The following is a 25,855-nucleotide window of genomic DNA, read 5'->3' on the forward strand; positions in this document are numbered from 1 at the left end:
GAGCCCCACGGGCCTTCTAAGAATGTGGGCCTTCATCCAAAAAGTAGTGAGAAGTCTTAACAAGGGAATAATAAAATCACCTCTAGGTGCTCAATAAACAGTGAAAGAACAAAAATAAATATCAGTAAATGGTAGAACAGCCACAATTTGACCTTGAGGGAATTTAGAAAAAGAACAAAGGAGGCACTCTGAAATCTGTTATTCCACAATAAGAGAACAATGAGATAATGGTCACAGCTCTTACCTTTCCATCAAAGAAATGATGGTTAAACATATTATAATGGCAAAAGCTATCTTCCATATAAAACTGTGAATACCTGTAAAATAATTACAGAGTTATTTGCCCAGTCACAGCTATAGAGTAGACAAATATAAACTAAATTTTAAAACAATAAAATCACACCTTTAAAAAATTTCATCATTCTTTAGTTTTTTGAAATAAAGAATAATTTCCAAAAATTTCAGGGAATCTGTAACAGTGAATAAATAACAAACTTAAGTGATTTTCCCATGTTTAATTAACCAGTAGTAAAACTAAAGAATACTCATATATAAAACACACATGTTCCTATGTACCAGGAGGTTATACATAAACAATCAGGTTACTGACAGATGATTATGCAATTTAAGCTTGCAACGGGTTAGCAATTAAGATACATCTCTCATGGTTAATAATTTAAAGGAGAATACTAAATCAACATTTCTGCTCAACAGCTGTTCATTTATTTTCTTCTGTAGGTGATTTTTTTTTTTTTAGTATTTAATACAGGCCGGGCACAGTGGGTCACACCTGTAATTCCAGCACTTTGGGAGGCTCAGGCAGGCAGATTGCCTGAGCTAACAAGTTTGAGACCAATCTGGGCAACATGGCAAAACCCCGTCTCTACAAAAAATACAAAAATTAGCCAGGCATGGTGATGCATGCCTACGGTCCCAGCTACTAGGGAGGCTGAGGTGGGAGGATGGCTTGAGCCCAGGAGGCAGAGGCTGCAGTGAGCCAAGATCACACCACTATACTCCAGCCTGGCCACTACAGCCAGACCATTTCTCAAGAAAAAAAAAAAAGTAATACAATTTTTTTTTTTTTTTTTTTGTCTAATGCAGGCTAGCTTAATATGCTTTTCAATATAATAGAAAAAGTATATGCATTTCCTATTTACTAAATTAGTGCCAGGAAAGAGGAATATTTATTTACTGATTGAATTATTTTGTTTTGCTAACACAGTATTTTAAAAAGCCATTGGCAGTGAATGAGAGTACCACCTTTGGGTATTAACATTTTATAAATTCCTGCTAATTTACTAGGAAAAACTCATATCACATTATGACTTAAATCTGCATTTGATTACTTACAAGGCAGAACTTTCTATATTTCTTAACTGTATTTGTACTGTCTGTCCATATGTTTTCCCCATTTATGTATCTGGGTCTTAATGTCTGTGTTGCTGATTTCTCAGTTTTCAATATAATATAGAAACCTCTTTGTTATCTCAATAGGATTTTGAACTTCAACTATTTTATTACACATAATTTACATATGAATCACATCATCCTTCTTGGAAATTTGTAACCTGGTAAAAAGACTGAAAAAAATCTGAGACACATCCTTACTTATTATGACTTCTTGAACCAAATCATGATACTGTCAACTTCTTTGCTTGTTATTTCTACTCAGTTACCCATTACTGTCTGTAACTGATTGATCATCCATGGTGAATATTTAATGTAAGGGACAGCACTGGTTTATCCTCTTCCCATTAACTGTGGTTAAGAGCACAGGCTCTACAGTCAGATGGTCTGGTTTCAAACTATGTGTCTCTCGCTTACTAGCTGGGTATCCTTAGTAAGTTACTTAACCTTTCTGAGCCTCAGTTTCTTCATCCATAAAATGGTAAAAGTAACAATTTCTACCACATAGGACTGGATAACAATAAGATGATGTATGTAAAGTACTTAATGCAATGCCAGCTACATAGCATATACTAAAATGTTAAGTACTGTTACTGTTATTTTAATAATTAGCAGCTGTAAATATTTATGTCTTAATGCCTCTAGTATTAGGGAATTATGTTTATGTTCACCAAAAATAATCTAAGCCTATTTCTTCTTGTTCTGTGGAGATGGACAAAGAGCTGCCAACCATTCTCGGTACAATATCCTTTAATGTCATTTAAGACACTGTTAGCACATTTCCTAAAACATAAATTTGCACTGAAGAAATAAAAGGTTTAGATAACTGGAAAATATTTAAACTATATACTGTAACCTAATGAACATTCCAAAAATTGACTGTGGGCAATGTCAAATGACCATTAAACAAATATGTCTTCCTATTTAACTAAATTTCACATAACTGCCTTTAAAAAAAGTGTATCAGTACTAGTACAGCCATGTGTAAACATGATATCATTTGAGGGTTTTCTTCTCTCTTGCACTGCTTTATGAGTATGACCAAAGGAAAATACAATCCCTTTTTAACTTAATCCCTATTGTTGTCATTCCTTCACAAAGATACAATAGTCATTTTTAAAAATTAAAAAAAGAAAATTTGATTTACATGAAATTCAGCACAGCACACCTGTCCAAAACATTCTGGGCAGCAGTGTGCAGAGGAAGAGAGAAAGAAAAGCCAAGATTTCAGTTCTAAGTTTCCATCAAATACATAATTTGAGAGCATAATTATTCATATTTAAATTATGGAAATTCACTCAACATTGCCCTCTTAAAATGAAATTGGCCACAAAGAATTATTCTCTCCATTGAATAAGGCAAACAAAACCAATCAGAAATGCATGCACTTGAAAAATGCTCAAAAGGACATTCATCTGGCCATTCATTCTCTTTAAATGAGAGTCAGTTACCAAGTGTGAAACATGCTCTACACACAGGAAATGTAATCAAGAGCTGAATAAAATTAGTTCATTAAATGAACCTAAGAAATTCATTTTTTGACATAACTTTATTTGGATAATAGTTTGCCAAATAGAGTTTCACATCTTTCATGCTAAAATTAGAGCATATAGAAATCCATCTTAGCAAATGTGAACTTCGTATCTCCTACCCCCTAAAAAATATATTTATAGCACATCTATAGACAACACTGGAGTTTGAAGCAGTTCTCCAACCTTGGATAAACCTGTTGTAAGGCACCAGGAAACCAAAGTCAAAAGGCCAAAAAAACTACTCACTGTCACTCTATACTACGCAGAATTTTTTTTCTGATTTAACTGTGGTCTTTATGAGAAATCTGAACCAACCACACACTCCGCCATGCTGTAAATACAGGTAACAGCCTCAGAGCATTCCAGCAACTTATGTATTTCAATAAACCAGCTCTCTCTTAAGAACTAGTGTTGACCTTCTACAGAACTGACTCAGTAACAGACTATGTTATCAAAAAAACTGAGCTGTGATATCCCCAATGGAGCACCATCAGTTTTTGTTTGCAAGGCACACACAAAAGTTTATAAGCATGAAAAAAAAGTATCAATATATTCCATACATTATAAAATAACTTTATCCACATCCCCTAACCCCTACTCTGACCAGGACATTACAACTACAGGTGCAAGAAGAGGAAAACTAAAAGGCATGGCATTAAAGGTGAAATAGTTAAGGGGCCATATAAATCTTTCAAATTAAATCAGGCAAGATGAAGAGTTCTGGAGATCTGTTACAAACAACGTGAATTTACTTAACAATACTAAGTTGTATATCTAAAGATGGCTACTATGGTAAATGTTATGTTATATGTACAGTTGACCTTTGAACAACACAGAGGTTAGGGGCGCAGCAGAAAATCCAAATATAACTTTTACCTTCTGTGTCAGTCCGTTTTGCATTGCTATAAAAGAATACCTGAGATTGGGTAATTTATAAAGAAAGGAGGTTTATTTGGATCATGGTTCTGCAGGCTGTACAAGCATACCACCCACCAGCATCTGCTGGGCTTCTGGTGAGGCCTTAGGAAGTTTTTACTCATGGTGGAAGGGAAAGGGGAGCAGGCATGCCACACGGCAAGAGAAGAAGCAAGAAAGACAGGAGCAGGTGCCAAGCTCTTTAAACAACCAGCTCTTGCATGAACTAATAGAATGGGAACTCACTTATTACCACAAAGACAGCATCAAGCCATTCATGGGGAATCAACCCCATGATTCAAACACCTCCCACTAGGCCCACCTCCAACACTGGAGATCACACTTCAACATGACATATCAACTCCAAACCATATCAACTCCCCAAAAACTTAACTACTAATAGCCTATGATGGCTGGATGCCTTACAGATAACAGTCAATTAACACATATTTTGTATATGTTTTATATACAGCATTTTTACTATAAAGTTAGCTAGAGAAACGAAAATGTTATTAAGAAAGTCATTTGGGAGGTCGAGGTGGGAGGATAGATTGAGGTCAGAAGTTCAAGACCAACCTGGCCAACAAGCAAGTCCCGTTTCTATTTAAAAAAATCATAAGGAAGAGACAATATTATTTAATATTCATTAAGTGGAAGTGGGTCACCATAAAGGTCTTCATCTTCATAATGAGTAGGCTTAGGAGGAGGAAGAGGAGGAGCAGTGGTAGAGGCAGAAGAAAATCCACTTGGAAGTGAACCCGAGCAGTCCAAAACCATGTTATTCAAGGGTTAACTGTATTTTTGAAAAATTTTTTAAAGTAAATCAGAGTACTATTAACACCACAAAATAAAATTCAGAAAACCATTTAAATTATAATAGCACCAAAAATAATAAAACATCTAGAGATAAATTTAATAAAAGAAGCACAAAACTTATATACTGAAAATTACAAAATATCATTTAAAGAAACTGAAGATCTAAAGAAATGGAAGGACATCTCATGTTCATGGACTGGACAACTTAATATTAAGATGGCAATATTCCCCAAATTAATCTACAAATTCAATGCAATCCCTGTAAAAATCTCAGCTGGCTTTTTTTTGTAGAAATTGACAAGCTGATGCTAACATTCATATGGAAATGCAAGACACCCAGAACAGCCAAAACAATCTTGAAAAAGAACAAAATAGGAAGACTCATACTTTCCATTTTCAAAATTTACCATACAGCAACAGTAATCATGACTGTGTAAGAGTGGCATAAGGATGGGCATAGATCAATGGAACAGAATTTAAAGTCCATAAGTAAACCTATATATTTGTGGTCCTTTTGTTTTCATTATGGTACCAAGACAATTCAATGGGAAAAGAACAGTCTTTTCAATAAACGGTGCTAGAGCAACTAGTCACCCACATGCAAGCAGTTAGACCCCTACCTCATACAATAAATAAAAATTAGCAGGCCAGGCGCGGTGGCTCATGCCTGTAATCCCAGCACTTTGGGAGGCCAAGGCGGGTGGATCACAAGGTCAGGAGATCGAGACCATCCTGGCTAACACACGGTGAAAGCTCGTCTCTACTAAAAATACAAAAAATTAGCCAGGCGTGGTGGCAGGCACCTGTAGTCCCAGCTACTCGGGAGGCTGAGGCAGGAGAATGGTGTGAAGCTGGGAGGCAGAGGTTGCAGTGAGCCAAGATGTGCCACTGCACTCCAGCCTGGGTGACAGAGCGAGACTCCGTCTCAAAAAAAAAAAAAAAAATCTCAAAATAGATTAAAGACCTAAGTGTAAAAGCAAAAATTATAAAACTCTTTGATGAAAACATGGGTATAGATACTCATTGGATTAGGCAAGACTTTCTTAGATATGACACCTAACACACAAGCAACTGAAGAAAAAAGAAAAACTGGACTTCATCACAAGTGAAAAGACAATCCACAAGATGAGAGAAAATATTAGCAAATAATGTATTTGATAAGGGTCTAGTATCCAGAATATATTAAGAACTTTCACAATTCAACAAAAATACAAATAACCAATTAAAAACTGGGCAAAGGATTGATATTTCTCCAATAGGATAAACAAATGGCCTATAAGCACATGAAAAGATGCTTAACATTATTAGCCATCAGTGGAATACACAACAAAACCTCAAGGAGATACCACTTAAAAAAGACAGACGATAATAAACATTGGCAAGGACATGGAGACATTAGAAACCTCATATATTCCTGGTAAGAATAAAATATGATGCAGCCACTTTGGAAAGTAGTTTGGCTGTTCCCCAAGAAGGTAAACATAGTTACCACAAGACCTAGCAATTCCACTTCTAGGTATAAGGGCTGAACTGTTTCACCCCCCAAATTCTTATGTTGAAGCCCTAATCACTAGTACTTCAGAATGTGGCTATTTGGAGACACAGCCTTTAAAGAGGTAATTAAGTTAAAATGAGGCCATTAGTATGAGCCTTAATCCAATCTGACTGGTATCCTTATAAGAAGAGGAAATTTGGACATAGTAAGAAACGCCAGGGATACGCACACAAAGAGAAGACCTTATGAGGAGACAGTGACCATCTGCATGCCAAAGAGAGAGGCCTCTCAGGAGAAACCAAAACCTGCTACAACCTTGATCTTGGACTACCAGCCTCCAGAACTGTGAGAGAATAAATTTCTGTTGTTTAAGCCACATAGTCTGTGGTATTTTGTTATGGCAGCCCTAACAAACTAATACCCAAGAGATCTGAAAACCTATGTTCACATGGAATTTGTACACAAATGTTCACAGCAGTATTATTCATAATAGCCAAAAAGTGGAAGCAACTCAAGTGTCCATCAACAGATGAAAAGATAAACAAAATTTGGTATATCCATATAGTAGAATATTATTCAGCCAAAAAAAGGAATGAAGTACTGATACATGCTACCACACGGGTGAACCTTGAAAACTTTATGCTAAGTGAAAGAAGTCTGACACAAAAGGCCACACAGTGTATTATTCCACTTATATAAAAAATATCTAGAATAGGCAAAGCATATCCATAAAGATAGAAAGTAGATTCATGGTTGTCAAAGGCTGGGGGCATGGTAAATGGGGAGGGACTGCTCACAGGGAGAGTGCTTCTTCTGAAGGTGATGAAAATGTTGTGGAATTAGATAGTGGGGATGGCTACACAACTGTGTGAATATACAGAAAACTACCGTTTTATGTATGTAAAATATATCTCAATTTTAAAAAAAGAAATGGGCTGGGCATGATGGCTCACACCCTGTAATCCCAGCACTTTGGGAGGCTGAGGCAGGCACACTGCATTAGCCCAGGAGTTTAAGACTATCTTGGGCAACAGGGTGAAACCCCGTCTCTACAAGAAATACAAAAATTAACTGGGTGTGGTGGCACACACCTGTGGTCCCAGCTACTTGGGAGAGACTGAGGTAGGAGGATCGCTTGAATCCAGGAGGTTGAGGCTGCAGTGAGCTGAGATCACGCCATTGCATTCCAGCTTGGGTGACAGAGCAAGATGTTGTCTCAAAAAGAAATATACCTAAAATATCGCCGGCAGGAAAAGTTTTCAAGGTTATATATCTACTTTTAAAAATGTTTGTATGCATAAAAAAGGTTTAAAAAGCCAAAACCCATAATGTTTTGGATGGCAGAATTAAAGATCATTTTTCCTTTTCTAAAAACAAAGTAAACCAAGGACTCTTGCAATTTTAACAAGTTCTTTGAGAAGATGCACTATGATATCACCTAGTCTCTGTTTGTTTAAGTAAGTCCACTAAAACTAGCTTGAAAAAGCTTGTCTTTAATAACTTAGAATCATTACATAACTTTTAATGTAAATTCAAAACCATACTATTAGAAAGATCACATTGTACCATTTTCACTGAAGTAAAAGTGCCAGTTAGGAATATGAGTGCTGCTGGCAACTGTATACGTTGTCTTGAATAGTTTACTTATGGACATCTGGTTTTTTGTCTCTCCAGCACCTACATCCCTACTCTTTAAGTCGAATACCTGTTTCCTGTGGAGAACCGACTCCATGTGATTGGTCAGAGGCTGGCTGGAGTACCCCATCTGCCAGGCCACAGTGACGGCTCTGGAATAGGCAAGTGACCCCAGCCAGGCTAATCAGAACACTCTCTGGAGTTCTGCTGTTGGAGCTCTTAGGAAGAACTGCCTCTTTCCACTGGGCAGTTAAGCCGAAAACTAGACAAGCTTAAAGCTGCTGCCACCAACGTCCCTGGCAGTAGGAAGGAAGCTGTCTGCAGAATGAAATCAATACACAGAGAAAGACAGAATGAGAGGTGGAGAGAGAAAGAGGGAACCCTAGCAACACTGTGTGAGGCTCACTATCTCAACTAGACTAAAGCCTGCTATATCCCAGACCTCAGTAATGTAAACCAATAAACTCTCTTTTACGTGATTGGATTTCTAGGTCTCCAAGGAAAAAAATCCTGAGTGCCTTATTCTAAAAATATAAATAACCTAGAAACCAGTTTCGATTCCTCTGAAAATCTTTGTGGAACAAGGCAGGAGGATACAGGGAAAAAGGGAGAGATGGAAGGATGACAAGAAAGAAACTGACTATATGAGAAAGGCATATAAACAAGTTCAAAAGCAAAGTTATTTCCAAAGGATAGCTTAGTTTTTGGAGCCAGACTGCCTTGGCTTGAATTCTAGCTTGGCCACTTTTATAAACTGTGATTTTGATCAAGCTATTTAACCTCTTTATGCCTCAGTTTTCTCATCTGGAAAAATGAGGATGACGACAGCATCTATCTTACAGGGCTAATGTGAGGAATGAGTCAGGGCGAGGCCTGAAATATAATAGGCACTCAAAAAATACCAGCTATACCAGGCACAGTGGTTCACACCTGTAATTCCAGCAATTTGGGAGGCTGAAGGAAGTAGATCACTTGAGGTCAGGAGTTCGAGATCAGCCTGGCCAACATGGTGAAATCCCTTCTCTACTAAAAATACAAAAATTAGCTGCGCATGGCAGCGGACGCCTGTAATCCCAGCTACTGGGGAGGCTGAGGCAGGAGAATTGTTTGAGCCCAGGAGGCGGTGGTTATAGTGAGCTGAGATCGCACCACTGCACTCCAGCCTGGGTGACAGAGCCAGACTCCGTCTCAAACAAACAAATAAAAATACCCCCTATTAATAATACATTATAAGAACCCAAAAGTTAAACTTCTACCTTTAAAATAATGCATTTAGAATAATTTAATACTTTAGGAAAGGAACACAGAATTAAAAAAAAGAAGTTGCTATCTCCATGCATATCCATACAATGGAATATCATACAGCCAGCCATAAGAGGCATGAAGTACCGCTACATGCATGGGTGAGCCTTGAAAACATGATGCTAAGTGGAAGAAGCCAGCCACAAAGGTCACAGATTTTATGATTCTATTTATATAAAATGTACAGAACAGGCAACTCCAGAAAAGAGAGACAGAAAGTGCTTGTGAAGGGAAGTGAACTCTAGGTTTCTTTTCAGTATGATAGAAATGTTCTAGAAGTACCTAGTGGTGATGGTTGCAAAACACGGTGATTACAACAAAAACCACTGAAATATATACTTTTAAATGGTGACTATTAAATGAATTATATCCAATTAAAAATAAATCGAGTTAATCTTTAAGAAGTCTATATCATCATTTGTCAAGGATCACTCATGTTAAACAGATGTTGGTAAAGTGTGCTAGTCCTGTTAACAAGGGATGAGTGGTTACCAGGCCAGACCTATTCATAAGGAATGAGACAGTATAGGTAATTTCTGAGTAATGTGCTTGTGTATGTCAGACAACTTAGAGTCGACTCAGAAATCTAAAGTAAAATAAATTATTAAAGCTACACTTCATTTTATTTTTTTGAGACAGGGGTCTCATTCTGTTGCGCAGGCTGGAATGCAGTGGTGCAATCTCGGCTCACTACAACCTCTACCTTCTGGGGTCAAGCAATCCTCTGACCTCAGCCTCCGGAGTAGTTGGGACTATAGGCACGTACCACCACGCCCAGCTAATTTTTGTATTTTTAGTAGCAATGGGGTTTCACCATGTTGCCCAGGCTGGTTTTGAACTCCTAGACTCAAGTGATCCACCTGCCTCAGCCTCCCAAAGTGCTGGGATTACAGGCATAGGCCACTGCACCTGGCCAGGCTACACTTTTATGATTATTATCTTTTCTGAGACTGAGTCCTGCTGTCACCCAGGCTGGACTGCAGTTACGTGAACTCAGCTCACTGCAACCTCCACCTCCTGGGTTCCAGCAATTCTCCTGCCTCAGCCTCCCTAGTAGCTGGGATTATAGGCGTGAGCCACCACGCCCAGCTAATTTTTTTTATTTTTAGTAGGGATGGGGTTTCACCATGTTGGCTAGGCTGGTCTTGCACTCCTGACCTCAAGTGATCTGCCAGCCTTGGCCTCCCAAAGTGCTGGGATTATAAGCATAAGCCACCGCACCTGGCCCAAACTACACTTTTTAAAGGGACATTTTACACTTTAAAAATCTGTTTGGTGCTCGGTGGCTCATGTCTGTAATCCCAACACTTTGGGAGGCCAAGGCAGGAGGACTGCTTGAGGCCAGGAGTTTCAGACCCCAAATCTACAAAACTTTCTTTTTTTTAAATTACCTGGGTGTGGTAGTGCTAACCTGTAGTCCTAGCTACTAGGGAGACTGAGGCTAGAGGATCGCTTGACCCCAGGAGTTTGAGGGTACAGTGGGCTATGACCATGCCAATGCACTCCAGCCTGGGTGACAGAGCGAGGCCCTGTCTAAGGAAAAAAAAAAATCTGTCTGCTTTGTTTTTAGGAACAGATCTAAATAAAAGGAAACACAAAGGATTCCTTCAATATCTTCAAGAACACATTAAAAATACTAAGAACATAGTGTCTTATAAATTCTACATGAACTCCTGGTATTAAACAATTACAGAAACTGAGAAGAGTATTTCTACAGTTTCTGTAATTTCTACAGAATTATAGACACAGTGGACAATGTATTTACCATCCATGTTATAAGTTAAAGGTCTGTATCTTCAAAACTACCACCAGAGGGGAGATTCAAGATGTGTTCCTCCCTCTGTATCATCAAGTCAGAAATCATCAGATGCCATTCAATTCCGACCCTCTCACAAAGTCTATCTGTCGGCTAATCCTCTGCTTTGGGACATGTCTATCCCCTACTTAGCACTCCCTTCACTCCAGGCTATGTTCAGTGACAGACAATATGTACAACATCCAGTAAAATATACTAAAAGAAATGTCTGAGTTCTCACACTTCAAAGATCTAATGAAACAAAATGCTGGAAGTCTGATTAAGTATGAAGCAGTTTAGAATTATCTTTGAACATAATGTATGAGAAGAAACCTCACTCAATAGAGATTCATCTCTAGATTATAAGCCAAAGACAAACTAGACACATTCATAGAGAAAATCTAGGAAGCACACCAGCAAAAGGAGAAATCAACTGCCTCCCTGTTTGAAATACAGATTACACATTGAATTTATTTGACTAAAAAGTTTCCTCATAACAAATTACTACTTCTAAATGTAAACTAAAGAGTTGTAACAGAGTATAAACAATTAAAAACAGAAAAACATTAAAAAGAAACAGGAGACAATGAAAGGAAATACTGTATTTTGTAAACCTACCGAAAATCAATATCCAATAAAAGGCTTTTAATGTTAGACTTCTTGTCACCTGACGCTGTCAACTTGATCAGCTCATGCAACCTAAAGCAATTAGTGAAAGCAAATGTAATAAGAAATTACAAATGTCATAGACAATAAGCAAACAAACAACAAAACCATCAATGTTCTTCTGGTATTTATGATATTTCAATGAAACACTGAAGAGAATTTGGCAGGTATAATCAAGGTTTCAATTTTGCAAATATTTTTTAAGAGCAGAACTTACCTGAAACAGAGAGGTCTGAAATTATAAACAATTTAGCAGTTAAATCAGAAAGAATCTTCTCTCATGCATCAGAAAGAAATCTACGAAGATTTTTCTCAAATGGAATACAGGTTGCAAACTCCTTAAGAGAGGGACCGTGCTTTATATTTTAAATACTCAAAGCTTCATGCTATACCTTGCACAGAGTAAATAACTACTTAATAAAATCTTCATATAGTTTCCATAGTGGTGAGAAGATAATTCTTTAAAAAATCATATGACATACCTTGGTGTTCCAACACACAGTACTCTTCTGAATCCGAGGGCAGAAAGTAAGTCTACCAAGAATTGACAGCTCCGATCAGCAAACAGATACTGGGCATTTGTCTTCTTGTTTTCCAGTGGATAAAGGAGTTGACTGGGCCTTCTTAACTGGGTGATGGACACATCACCCAGAACCTGATGCTCACTATGTTGCCCCCAGTCATCTGGTAACAGCAACTGCTGACATCTTTGACAAAACTTTCTCTGAGTCAAGGGCAACTCAATAAACTTCAAGTACCTTCAAGACAAAATAAAACACAAAGAAATATATTTTAAGTTTATTGTTGTAAACACAATGTGTTTTGCCATTTTTAGTATCCAAAAAGTATTCTTACTTCCTAAAGAGTATTGCATAAAGAAGAAAGGTAGGAAGAAATCTGTGGAACGTTGGCTAGAATTTATGTCTGGCTGCACACCTACAAAGAGGAAAAGGATCAGCAGTTTCATAAGAATTGAGACGCTCCAATTTAGTCACTGAATGAAGATCAATATCCATTTAAAATGTGAACATAATATATTACTCAAACAACTTAGTAGTAATGACAACTACTATCAAGTTTAAATTTATTGACAAATCCACATGTTCTAACTTTTATCTGTTAAACAGTCTGGCTCACTTGACAATCATTTTAAAATGAGAAATTAAGATCATTCTTTAAGTTCTTATGACATACTTAGGAAGAAAAAATTACCTCCTAAAAGAAAGATGTTTCTCGAAGCTCCTCTGTTCTTAGCAGTACTGACAGAGTTATAAGCTCACCTCCAAAACAGCAAGACAATATTCAAAGGCTTAAAAAAGACTACACTGAATATCCCATTTGATTTCTTCCAAGTCACCCTTATATCCAATTTCAAAGTCACCATTTCTTTTTTCTTTCTTTTTTAATTTTATTAGAGATTATTAGAGAGAGAAAATAATCATGGTCAGTATGTTTTAAAACTGCTGGTTTTGTATATGTGATGCCAGCTATGAAATCAGAGTAAGAAAACAAAAGAAAAATAAATAATATGATTGAGGACCACGGAGAGTCAGAAATGTCTAAAACTAAGCAGGTTAAAATAAATAGTGCACTAAACAATCCTTATAGTTTGGGAAGAGTCATATCTTTTTTTTTTTTTTTTTTTTTGAGACAGAGTCGCCCAGGCTAGAATGCAGTGGTGCAATCTTGGCTCACTGCAGCCTCCATCTCTCAGGTTCAAGCAATTCTCCTGCCTGGGCCTCCCGAGTAGCTGGGACTACAGGCACGCACCACCACATCCAGCTAATTTTTCTATTTTTAGTAGAGATAGGATTTCACCATGTCGGCCAGGCTGGTCTCAAACTCCTGACCTCAGGTGATCTGCCCGCCTCGGCCTCCCAAAGTGCTGGGATTACAGGCATGAGCCATCACGCCTAACCTAGTCATACAGTTTTGATGGAACTAAATTCAGGAACTGCAGTGTAAAAACTGTGAACTTAACATGTAATCAAAGTGAGTTTTAAACTTTTTATATCTAAGCACAGTTTCACTTCAAAGCACCCAAGGCAGTGACAAACAGATATTCTGAATGGCTGCAGCAAGAAATAAGCTATTGTGCTGGTAATTTAAATGTTTCTATTTCTATGATAACTGTTGTTTTGACAGCTTTATCTAAAACTAGAAAGAAAAAGGAGATAGAGGGATATTAGAAGAAACTTCTTAGTAATTCAAAGTGAGAATGCCAGTAGAAGAAAGGGCCCTATGAAATAAAATGCAAGTGAAAGAACCAATAAACACTCTTCAGCAACAGAAACACTGAATTTACTACTATTACCTCTCATCACTAAGTACTAACAGTGTGGAACAGGCCAGGAACAGTGGCTCACGCCTGAAATCCCAGCGCTTTGGGAGCCCAAGACAGGAGGATCACTTGAGGCCAGGAGCTCAAGACCAGCCTGGGCAACATAGTTGAGACTCCATCTCTACAAAAAACTTTAGAAATTAGCCAGGTGTGGTGGTATGTGCCTACAGTCCTAGCTACTTAGGAGGCAGAGGCAGGAGGATCACTTGAGCCCAGGAGTTCAAGGCTGCAGTGAGCTATGATTATGCCACCACACTCTAGCCTAGGCAACAGAGTGAGGCTCTGTCTCTAAAAGAAAAAAATGTTGACAGCTTCCACAGACAGCTATGATGGAGTAACAGAGACCAGATTTACCATGGGCCTTCAAAAGAAGTTTTAAAAAGACAAAATATATGAAACAGCAATTTGAAGATATCAGACAACTAGCAGCCCAAAACAGTGAACCCCGAGGGAAGGGAACAGAGGTGAGTGGTACAGCTGCCCAGCTTCCTGCCTGTGGAGAGCCGGCAGCACAGGGATGGAGAACCAAAACACAGCCCAAGGAATTGATGAGACAGAGCTGAGCACTCCAGGAGGCTAGGCGGCCAGAATTCACACGAAGAGTACTGGCGAATAACCAGGGAGGACAGGAGAGCAGAAAGCTGTACACTGAGAGAGAGAGAAAACGCTCCAAGACTAGCTGATGATTCCCCTCGAGTCTTCGGCTGAGTAATGAGCAGCACGTGCATGTGCAGAAACTCCCCAAGGTGAGGGAAAGAACCATTGGCCAGAAGCAGGTGGAATCATCACTGGAAAATACACACGGGTCTAGAATGGTTTGTCTCCCAAGAAACCAGAGTGGAAATGCCTCACAATACACAAGCACTCAGAAGAACACTGCCTCAGTAGGGAGGAAAAATTAGGCCTAGAACCACAAAAGGTTGCTCAGTCCTGTCGAAAAAGCTTAAAGACAAGTCTTCAAAAGTAGAGTCAGCAAACTTTCTGTAAAGGATAATAAATATTTTGAGCTTGGCAGGCCATAAAGTCTCTCAGTCACAACTATTCTGTAGTGATACCACAAAAGCAAACACAGTCAAGTGAAGAGGCATGGCCAGAGTTGGCCACAGGTAGTAGTTTGCTAAATCCTGCTCAGGAACATCACACTACAACAAGTAACTGTCACAGAACAAAATCAAAAATACATAAAAGAATTAAAAATATCCAGTATATAACAAGGTAAATTCCATACTACTAGTATCTAATAAGATATTACCAGGTATGCAAAGAAACAGAAAAACATGACTCATGACTAGAAAAAAAAAATTAGGCAGTCATGGTAGCTCACATCTGTAATCCCAGAATTTTGTGAGGCTGAGATCGGTGGATCACCTGAGGTCAGGAGTTTGAGAGCAGCCTGGCCAACATGGTGAAACCCTGTCTCTACTAAAAATACAAAAATTAGCTGGGTGTGGTGGAGCACACCTGTAATTCCAGCTACTTGGGAGGCCAAGGCAGGAGAATCACTTGAACACAGGGGGTGGAGGTTGCAGTGAGCTGAGATCACACCACTGCACTCCAGCCTCAGTGACAGAGTGAGAATTGGTCTCAAAAAAATAAAAAATTAAAAAATAAAAATCAAAAAGTCTAAACAAACCCAGAAATGACATAGGATGATATTGGTAGAGACATTAAAGCCACTTATCGTAACTATATTCCATGTGTTCAAGAGGTACAGGAAAGCATGAGCCTGTTAAGCAAAGACATAGAAAATATAAAAACATTCGGCTGGGTGCAGTGGCTCACGCCTGTCATCCCAGCACTTATGGGAGGCTGAGGCGGGCGGATCATGAGGTCAAGAGATCGAGACCATCTGGCCAACATGGTGAAACCCTGTCTCTACTGAAAATACAAAAATTAGCTGGGCATGGTGGCACACGCCTATAGTCCCAGCTACTCGGGACACTGAGGCAGGAGAATCACTTGAACCCAGGAGACAGAGGTTGCGGTGAGCCGAGATCGCACCACTGCATTCCAGCCTGGTGACAGAGCAAGACTGTCTCAAAAAAAAAAAAAAGGAAAATATAAAAAGACCAAATCTACAAAGGTTTGTTGAAATTATTTATTTTAAAAAAAACAAAACACCCTACATGGGAATAACAGTAGTTCAGGGGCTAAAGAGAAAAGCTTTGTGAACTTGAAGGCACGGTCTCAGAAAGATATAAAATGAAAAGCTGCAGGGCCTAAATATGTGGAAATGAAGCCCTCAAAATAAAGGGGAGGGTGGATTTTGAAAATACAATAAATGATAATAGTCAAAATTACATCAAAAGATCCAAGAAGCTCAGAGAACCACAGTACAAGAAACATGAAGGAAAACTACAAGACACATCGTAATAAAATTATTTATTTATTTTCATTTTTTTCAGACAGAGTCTCATTCTGTCACCCAGGCTGGAGTACGGTGGTGTGATCACAGCTCACTGCAGCCTTGACCTCCCAGGCTCAAGCGGTCCTCCCACCTCAGCCTCCTCAGCAGCTGTAACTACAGGTGCTTGCCACCACACCTGGCTAATTTTTCTATTTTTTGTAGAGATAGGGTTTTGCCATGTTGTCCAGGCTGGGTCTAAACTCCTGGGCTCAAGTGACCCACTTGCTTTGGCCTCCAAAAGTCTTGGGATTATAGGCACAAGCCACTGCACCTGGCCAGAATTATTTAAAATCAATGATAGGCTGGATGCAGTGGCTCATACTTGTAATCCTAACACTTTGGGAGGCCAAGGTGAGAGGATCACCTGAGCCCAGGAGTTCAAGACCAGCATGGGAAACATAGCAAGACCCTGTCTCTACAAAAAAATACAAAAATTACCCAGGTGTGGTGGCAAGCGCCTGTAATTGCAGCTGCTCAGGAGGCTGAGGTGGGGGGAACCGCTTGAGCCTGGGAGGTCAAGGCTGCAGTGAGCCGTGATTGCACCACTGCACTCCAGCCTGGGTGACAGAGCAAGATCCTTTCTCTAAACAAACAAACAAACAAACAATGATAAAGAGAAACCAGAGGAAAAAAGATAGATTGTGGACTGGGCACGGTGGCTCAAGCCTGTAATCCCAACACTTTGGGAGGCTGAGGTGGGCGGATCACTTGAGGTCAGGAGTTCGAGACCAGCCTGGCCAACATGGCAAAACCCCATCTCTACGAAAAATACAAAAATTAGCTGGGCATGGTGGTGGGTGCCTGTGATCCCAGATCCTCAGGAGGCCAAGGCAGGAGAATTGCTTGAACTTGGGAGGCAGAGGTGGCAGTGAGCCGAGATCGTGCCACTGCACTCCAGCCTGGGAGACAGAGTGAGACTCCGTCTTGGGAAAAAAAAAAAAAAAAAAGATAGATTATGTACAGAGGAACAGAGATAAAGATAAAAATGATATCAGGCTTCTCACTGAAAACAGTACAAGCAAGATGACACTGGGTCAATACCAATTCTACAGAAATTCTTTCAAAAAACTGAAGAGAGTACACTTCCCAATTCATTTCATGAGGCCACCATTATCCCAATACCAAAACCAGGAAAAAAAATTACAAGAAAACTACAGACAAACATGCCTCATGAACACAAACTCAAAAATTATTAACAAAATTTTAGCAAATCAAAACCAGCAATATATAAAAAGCTATTACATCATGACCAAATATAGTTTATCCTAGCAAAGCAAGGTTGTTTAAAAGTTTGAATTCAATCAATGTAATTCATATTAGCAGGTGTTTTTGAAAAAAAGATAATTTCATTAGGTGCCCCCCAAAAAAGCACTTGACAAAATCAAACATCCACTGATGATAAAGATTCCCAGGCTGGGTATGGTGGCTCATGCCTATAATCCCAGCACTCTAGGAAGCCTGAGGCAGGAGGACTGCTTGAGCCCAGGAGTTTGAGACCTGCCTGTGCAACACAGTAAGATCCTCATCTCTTCAAAAAATAAAAAATTAGCTGGGTGTGGTAGTACACACCTATAGTCCCAGCTACTGGGGAGGCTGAGGTGGGAGGATCACTTGAATCCAGGAGGTAGAGGCTACAGTGAGCCATGATCGTCCCACTGCACTCCAATCTGGGTGACAGAGCAAGACAGAGAAAAAGAAAATAAAGAAAAAGAAGACGAGAAGGAAGGGAGGGAAGGAGGGAGGAAGGAAGGGAGCGAGGGAGGGAGGAAGGAAGGAAGGAAGGGAAGGAAGGAGGGAAGGAGGGAGGAAGGGAGGGAGGGAGGGAGGGAGGGAGGGAAGGAGATTCTCAAAAAACCAGGAATAGAAGGGAACTTCTACAATCTGATACAGGACATCGAAGAAAAACCTATTGCTAACACCATACAGCTGAAAGACTGAATGCATTTCCCCAAGACTGGGACAAAGCAAAGATGTCTGCTCTCAGCCTTCTACTCGACATTGACTAAGGGTTTCTAGCCAGTTTGATAAGACAAGATAAAAAAAACAAAAGACATAAATTGGAAAGGAAACATTAAACTTTATTCACAGACAACACGATCATACATGTACATGTATGATTATACATGTACAAAAGTACAAAATCCTAAGGAAATCTTCAAAAAGCCTGCTAGAACTAGTAAGTAAGCTTATCAAGATTTCGAAATAAAAGATCAATATATAAAATCAACTGTACTGTTAAGAGACTAGCAATAGACAATTAGAAACTGAAATTTTAAAACAATAGAAAACCGCATTAAAATACATGAAATATGTCATAAATACATGAAATTTTAAAACAATAGAATTTAAAACCGCATTAAAATACATGAAATACATGATAAATACATGAAATTCGTGATAAATCTGACAAAAGATGTGTAACTGCAGTGCACTGAAAATTACAAAACATCACCAAGAAAAATTAAAGATGACTTAGTAACTGAAGAGATACACCACAGTCATGGACTAGAAAACTCAATACTATTAAGATGTCAATTCTCCCCAATGTATCTATAAAATCAACACACTCTCAATCAAAACCGCAGCAGGATTTTTTGTAGCAACTGAAAATCTCATTCAAAAAATTCATATGAAAATAAAAAGGACCTATAATAGCGGAAACAACTTTGAAAACAATGGACAAAGAAGACTTACACTACCCAATTTCAAGAAGACATTATAAAGTCACAGTAATCAAGACAGTGTGGTATTTATGTAAAGATATACCTACGGGTCAAGGGAAAAAACTAGTCCAGGAAAAAAAACACATATAAAGTCAACTGATTTTTGAGAAAAGTGCTGCAGTAGGCTGAATGATGCCCCCTCACTCCCCACATCCTACCAAAGAGAATATGGAACCTGTGAATACACATATAGGACCAAACAGAATTTACAGATATCATGAAGTGATGGATCTTAAGATGCGGAGGTTATCTTGGGTCATCTGGGTAGACTCAACATAATTACAAGGGTTCTTATAAGCCGGAGGCACTGAAGTGAGGGAGAAGATTATGTGGTGACAGAAGCAGAGACTGGAGTGATGTGCTATGAAAACGGAGCACGGGGCCACAGCCAAAAGATGTAGGTGGCTCCAGACGCTGGAAAAAGCAAGAAACAAATTCTCTTCTCAGAGTCCTGAGAAGGAACTAGCCCCACCAACAGCTTAACTTTAACCTGCTTTAGTTGATTTTGGACGTCGGGCCTCCAGAACTGGAAGAATAAATCTATGTTGTTGTAAACCACTAAGCTTGTGGTAAGTTGTTCCAGCAGAAACAGGAAAACTAATGCAGGTGCCAAATCAATTCAACGAGGAAAGGATAATATTATCAACAAATGGTGCTGGAAAAGTTTTTTTTTTCTCTCTCTCTCTCTAATCCCACAGCAGATAAGGTGCTGGAAAAGTCTGAAAGCCATATGCAAAGCAATGAACCTTGACTCTTACCTCACTTCACATAAAAAAAACTAACCCCGAATACATCATAGACCTAACTCTAAGAACTAAAACTAGAAAACTTTAAAGAAAACATATTAGAAAGTAATAATGACTGTGTTTGGCAAAGATTTCTTAAATAAGACTCAAGCACAAAGTGTAAGAATCAATAATATGAACTTCGTCACGACTTAAAATTTTTTTCTTCAAAAGATACTCTTATGATAAGTGACAAAAATAAATAAATTGGACTTAATAAAAAATTTTAAACTTTTGCACAGCAAAGGATACCATTAAGAAAGTGAAAAGACAGCACAGTGGCTCACGCCTATAATCCCAGTACTTTGCGAGGCTGAGGCAGGCAGAGCGCTTGAGGTCAGGAGTTCGAGATCAGCCTGGCCAACATGGTGAAATACCATCTCTATTAAAAAAAAAAATTAGCCAGGTGTGGTGGCACATGCCTGTAATCTCAGCCACTCAGGAGGCTAAGGCACGAGAATCACTTGAACTCAGGAGGCGGAGGTTGCAGTGAGCCGAGATGGCACCACTGCCAAAAAAAAAAAGAGAGTGAAAAGACAACCCAAGAATGGCAGAAAATATTTCAAATTATACGCCAGGTAAAGGAACTGTATCCACAATGTATAAGGAATAACTCAACAATAAAAAGACAATTAGCCCAATTCAAAAATAGCAAAGGAACTGAATAGACATTTCTCCAAAGATAATACAAAAACAGTCAATAAGCACATAAAAAGATGCTCCATGTCATAAACACAAATTAAAATCACAATGCAATATCACTTCACAATGGCTATAATTAAAAGGACAGATAGGCCGGGCGCGGTGGCTCATGCTTGTAATCCCAGCACTTTGGGAGGCCAAGGCGGGCAGATCACGAGGTCAGGAGATCGAGACCACGGTGAAACCCCGTCTCTACTAAAAATACAAAAAAATTAGCCGGGCGTGGTGGCGGGCACCTGTAGTCCCAGCTACTCGGAGAGGCTGAGGCAGGAGAATGGCGTGAACCCGGGAGGCAGAGCTTGCAGTGAGCCAAGATCGCGCCACTGCACTCCAGCCTGGGTGACAGAGCAAGACTCTGTCTCAAAAAAAAAAAAAAAAGGACAGATAATAACAAGTGTTGTATGAGACAGGAAAAAATCTGATTCCTCATAGGTTGCTGATAGGAATGTAAAACGGTGCAGCCACTTTGGAAAAGTTTGGCAGTTTTGGAAAAATTTAACGTATATCCACCATATGATCCAGCCACTCTATTCCTAGTATTTACCCAAGAGAAATAAAACCATGAGTCCATACAAAGACATATACATAAATGTTCATAGCAGCTTTTTTCTAAGAGTCAGTAACTCAGGAAACTTATATGACTACAAACAGGTAAATGGAAATATCCATACAGTGGAACATTATTCGTGAATAAAGGAATGAACTGTTGACAAACACATCAACATGGATGAATATCAAAAATATTTATGCTAAATAAATGAATGCACCTGCCCTTAAAAAACAGTACATACTGGTCCACACTGGCCAGGCACAGTGGCTCATGCCTGTAATCCCAGCACTTTGGGAGGCCAAGGCGGGCAGATCATGAGGTCAGGAGACAGAGACCACCCTGGCCAACATGGTGAAAGCCCGTCTCCACTAAAACACACACACAAAAAAAATTAGCCAGGCGTGGTGTGCACCTGTAGTCCCAGCTACTTGGGAGGCTGAGGCAGGAGAATCGCTTGAACCTGGGAGGTGGAGAGTGCAGTGAACTGAGATTGCACCATTGCACTCCAGCCTGGCAACAGAGCGAGACTGTCTCAAAAAAAAAAAAAAACAAAAAACAGTACATACTGTATGATTACCTTTATATAAACTTCTAGAAAATGCAGACTAATCTATAGTGACAGAAAGCAGATCAGTGGATTTCTGGGGACCCTAGGGGAGCAGGGATATAAAATAGTGGGGCAGCCAGAAACTTCTGGAGGTAATAGTATGTTCATTATCTTGACTGTGGTGATGATTTCACGGGCAGATGTATATGTCAAAATTCATCAAATGGTACATTTTGAATATGTGCAATTTATTATATGTAAAGTATCATACCTCAGTAAAGGTAAAAATGTCAGGGTAAAAGTGAATTTTCTGCTAACGATCCCCATATCACTAGGGTGACCACACATCCCTGGTTGCCCAGAACAGTCCCAGTTGACATCTTCCATCCTGGAGTTCTATCTGGTTATTGCCTCCTTCCCCTCCAGTCTCAAGAAGTATCTGGGTCTGGATTTAAATTCTATAGTCACCCTACATACAACCCCCACCATATTGTGAAAATTAAATCAAATTCCAAAAGTGGTATATCATAAACAGTAATAATCTCAAAGAACTACAAAACACCAAATTTTAAAAATACATATTTTCATAGTGATATTAAAAAACAACAACAACAACAACAGAACAATGATCCTGATTAATCAACTTTGGAAGTTGCTGCAGTACCAAATCATTTTTCTAAAAACTAGTAAAAAAGGACAGGAGGGGAAGGATGAAACATTTATCTTTTCTTTCCCACATGAACTGTAACAAAGTAAGCTAACAGTTGATGAAACAAAGTTCTTTTTTACAGAAGAATTACAGCTAATGAATGCATAAACAATGACAAGATTCCAAAACCTTTTACAACCTCTGGGCAATGATCATCAGTTACTGCTAAAATCATTAGACAAAGGGCTGATGGGGAGCTTTGTAATGGACGGTTTACCTGAACATGTGATTAATCTTAATATCACAAAAAGTGAACAACCAAACATCATCTGCCTTTTGATGTGATGCAAAGAATTAGCCTTAAGAGGCGACTATAGTTGCTACTGGGGAAGGAGAAATGCAGAGGTGGAAACAGGAGCGTTGATTATTCTTTGCAAATGCACTCTCATAGAACGATTTGATTCTACCACCACATATAGATTTTTTAAACTGAGATACAATTCATGTACCATATAATTCACCCTTTCAAAGTGGACAATTCAGGCCAGATGCAGCGGTTCATGCCTGTAATCCCAGCACTTTGGGAGGCCAACGTGGGTGGATCGCTCGAGGCCAGGAGTTCAAGACCAGCCTGACCAACATGGCAAAACCCCATCTCTACTAAAAATACAAAAATTAGCCGGGCATGGTGGTGTGCACCTGTAATTCCAGCTACTTGGGAGGTTGAGACATGAGAATCTCTTGAACCCAGGAGGCAAAGGTTATGGTGAGCCAAGATCACGATGCCACTGCACTCCAGCCTGGGTGACACAGTGGGGCTCTGTCTCAAAAAAATAAAAAAAATAAAGTGTACAATTCAGTGGTTTTTAAACAGAAGTCTTTTATTAATTAAAAAAGGTTAAATCAAAAATGATATGTGGCTATTGTATGATTCTGTTTAAATGAAACATCTAGAATAGGCAAATCCATAGAGACAGAAAGTAGAATAGTGGTTGCTAGAAGCTGGAGTCGGGAGTGGGGAAATGGGAGTAACTGCTGACAGGCACGAGGTTTCCTTTTGAGGTGATGAAAATGTTCTGGAAATATATTGTGACAGTTGTACATCTTTGTACAGTGAGCCATGATCATGCCACTGCATTCCAGCCTGGGTGAGAGAGCAAGACCCTATCTCAAAAACAAACAAACAAACAAACAAACAAATAAAAAGAGAGCCTGTCAGCCTGCATCACAAAGCAAAATCCAACCACTCTATTTCATCATTTCTAAGGTGTATATTTTTTTCACATTTTAGCATCTGCAGTATGGAGATATGATTTGTAATTGCCGTCAGCCAAACAGAGGCCAAGATATAGTTCAGACCTCGTGAAAACTTAGTCCTTGCTCTTGGAGCTGTCATGTCTTCAGGCAAGTGTTGTGCATGGCTGGAACTACAGGTGGAGAGTTAATTGCCATCACCCTATGATTCGTTACTGAAACACATCATGTACTTTCAGTCAGCCACCAGCACAGAGCAACAGGACATACATTTGATATCAGAGAAGTAAATATCCCTTGGCCAGGTACTGTGGCTCACACCTGTAATCCCAGCTACTCGGGAGGCTGAGGCAGGAGGATCACTTGAGTCCAGGAGTTCCAGATCAGCTTGGGCAATATATTGAGACCCCCATCTCTAAAAATATTTTAAAACATTAGCCAGAGCCGGGTGCCGTGGCTCACACCTATAATCCCAGCACTTTGGGAGGCTGAGGTGGGTAGATCACTTGATGTCAGGAGTTCAAGACGAGCCTGGCCAACATGGTGAAACCCTGTCTCTACTAAAAATACAAAAATTAGCTGGGCATGGCAGCAGGCGCCTGTAATCCCAGCTACTTGGGAGGCTGAGGCAGGAGAGTCGTTTCAACCCCAGAAGCGGAGGTTGCGGTGAGCCAAGATCACGCCACTGCACTCCAGCCTGGGCGACAGAGGAAGACTCCATCTCAAACAAACAAACAAAATTAGCCAGGAAGACCCCTTAATCCCCAAAGTTGGAGGCTACAATGAGCTATGAATGCACCACTGCACTCCTGCCTGGGCAACAGATGAAACTCTGTCTCCAAAAAAAGAAAGAAAAGAAAGAAGAGAAAGAAAAGGAAAGGAAGAAAGAGCGGCAGCAAGAATGAAAGAGAGCGAGCGAGAGAGAGAGAGAAAGAAAGAGACAGAGAGAGAAAGAAAAAATATACCTGGTTGAAAGAATAACAACAGTAATTAAGGCCTTTAGAGGACCTAAGAAAGGAAAATCCCACAAGTAGAGGAAGTTGTATCAGGTTTTGTTACTCAAATATGGTCAAAAGGACTACCTATCACCCACTGAGTAACACCAGCTGAAGGCAGAAGTTGCAAAATCACTAGGAAGGGAGGAAAGAAAGTTCAAAGCAATGAGGGGCTGATGTGCTGATGATTCACTCACCTTAAGGAGCGGAGTTTAATCATTTTTAAAAGAACGAAAAGAAGAACACCGCAAAATGAACCTCCACTTACATGATACATCTTTGTGCCTTGTCAATTACCTCTTTCCTTTAAGTATTTCCAAACTGCCCTTCAGAAAGCTTCACTGCTAGTTTATCAACCTTTTCTTGATAAAAGATAAACTGAGATCTTGTGCATACTTCTCTCTATTCAAAATCACAACGTAATCAGCAATTATCATGCCTTAAATTTAACATTCAGACACACGGCCTTCTAAAAGTTTGGTAGAGAGAACATGAGAATATGAAGCGCTCAAGATCACTCGGCTCTCCCCACTTACTCGTATTTACAACACATTCCCCAGGGGGAGAGAAATTCATTCTGCTGCATGGCTCAGCATGATTCACAAATTGCAGGCTAGCATTTTGAAATGTCATTTTTATTGATCTCCATTTGATGTTCCATTTGCCTTTCCTGGAGTACACAAATTATGTTTATGGCATTTCTCTAATAGCAGACTTTGAAAATCTCAGTTTAAATGAGATCTGAAAAAAAATAACCAAATGAAATATCAACGAAACAAAACTATTTGGATGCACATAAATTAATGCTGATTTTAGCATTTAAATATCTTCTCTAAGACAGAATAGGTCACAATAACGGTGCAAACATACTATATAATAAACATAACAACACATTTCAGAGCATAACAGGCAGCTAAAAACTATTTAAAAAAAAGCAAATCTCAGGCACAAAATGTAAATATGTCAACTGAACACATATGAAACATAAAACATGGTTCAAAGAGTGAGATTAGAAAAATGAAAATCAAATCCTACTCTGTAACCCTAGAAATCTGTGCAGCGCTACCAATCCCATAATAAAAATCAGCTAACAGGTCAATTTATCTTGCTAGCTACCACAAGTCCTTACAAATGATTTTAAAAATAAATTAGTCAAGGAAAAGCTATTGTAACTGCACAAGAACATGAAAAATTTGCTTTATAGAATATGTATAATTTTAAGAATCAGTATAAAGTTTAAATGCAGTTTAATATTTTCAAATATAATAGTTGTTTAATAAGCTAACTTATAAATGAGTTATACAAAATTAAATTATCCACACTAGAAAATAATTAC

At 39.1% G+C, this 25,855-nt stretch overlaps 1 protein-coding gene across 3 annotated transcripts in view; it reads right to left on the reverse strand.

The window, feature by feature from the left end:
• Positions 1 to 25,855, reverse strand: part of ZCCHC4 (zinc finger CCHC-type containing 4) — a 57,183-nt gene that overhangs the window by 24,186 nt on the left and 7,142 nt on the right. For all 3 annotated transcript variants that reach the window (XR_004027341.1, XM_030801235.1, XM_003258546.2), the window contains exons 4-6: positions 12,049 to 12,324; positions 11,519 to 11,599; positions 245 to 317 (exon numbers count right to left, since the gene is read on the reverse strand). Coding sequence is in view for 2 of the 3 variants with exons in the window: in XM_030801235.1 (XP_030657095.1) it covers positions 245 to 317; positions 11,519 to 11,599; positions 12,049 to 12,324 (430 nt within the window). In the remaining variant the exon portion in view is untranslated. The remainder of the gene's footprint in view (positions 1 to 244; positions 318 to 11,518; positions 11,600 to 12,048; positions 12,325 to 25,855) is intronic.

Source organism: Nomascus leucogenys, chromosome 20, assembly GCF_006542625.1.
Source record: "Nomascus leucogenys isolate Asia chromosome 20, Asia_NLE_v1, whole genome shotgun sequence".
Lineage (NCBI taxonomy): Eukaryota > Metazoa > Chordata > Mammalia > Primates > Hylobatidae > Nomascus > Nomascus leucogenys.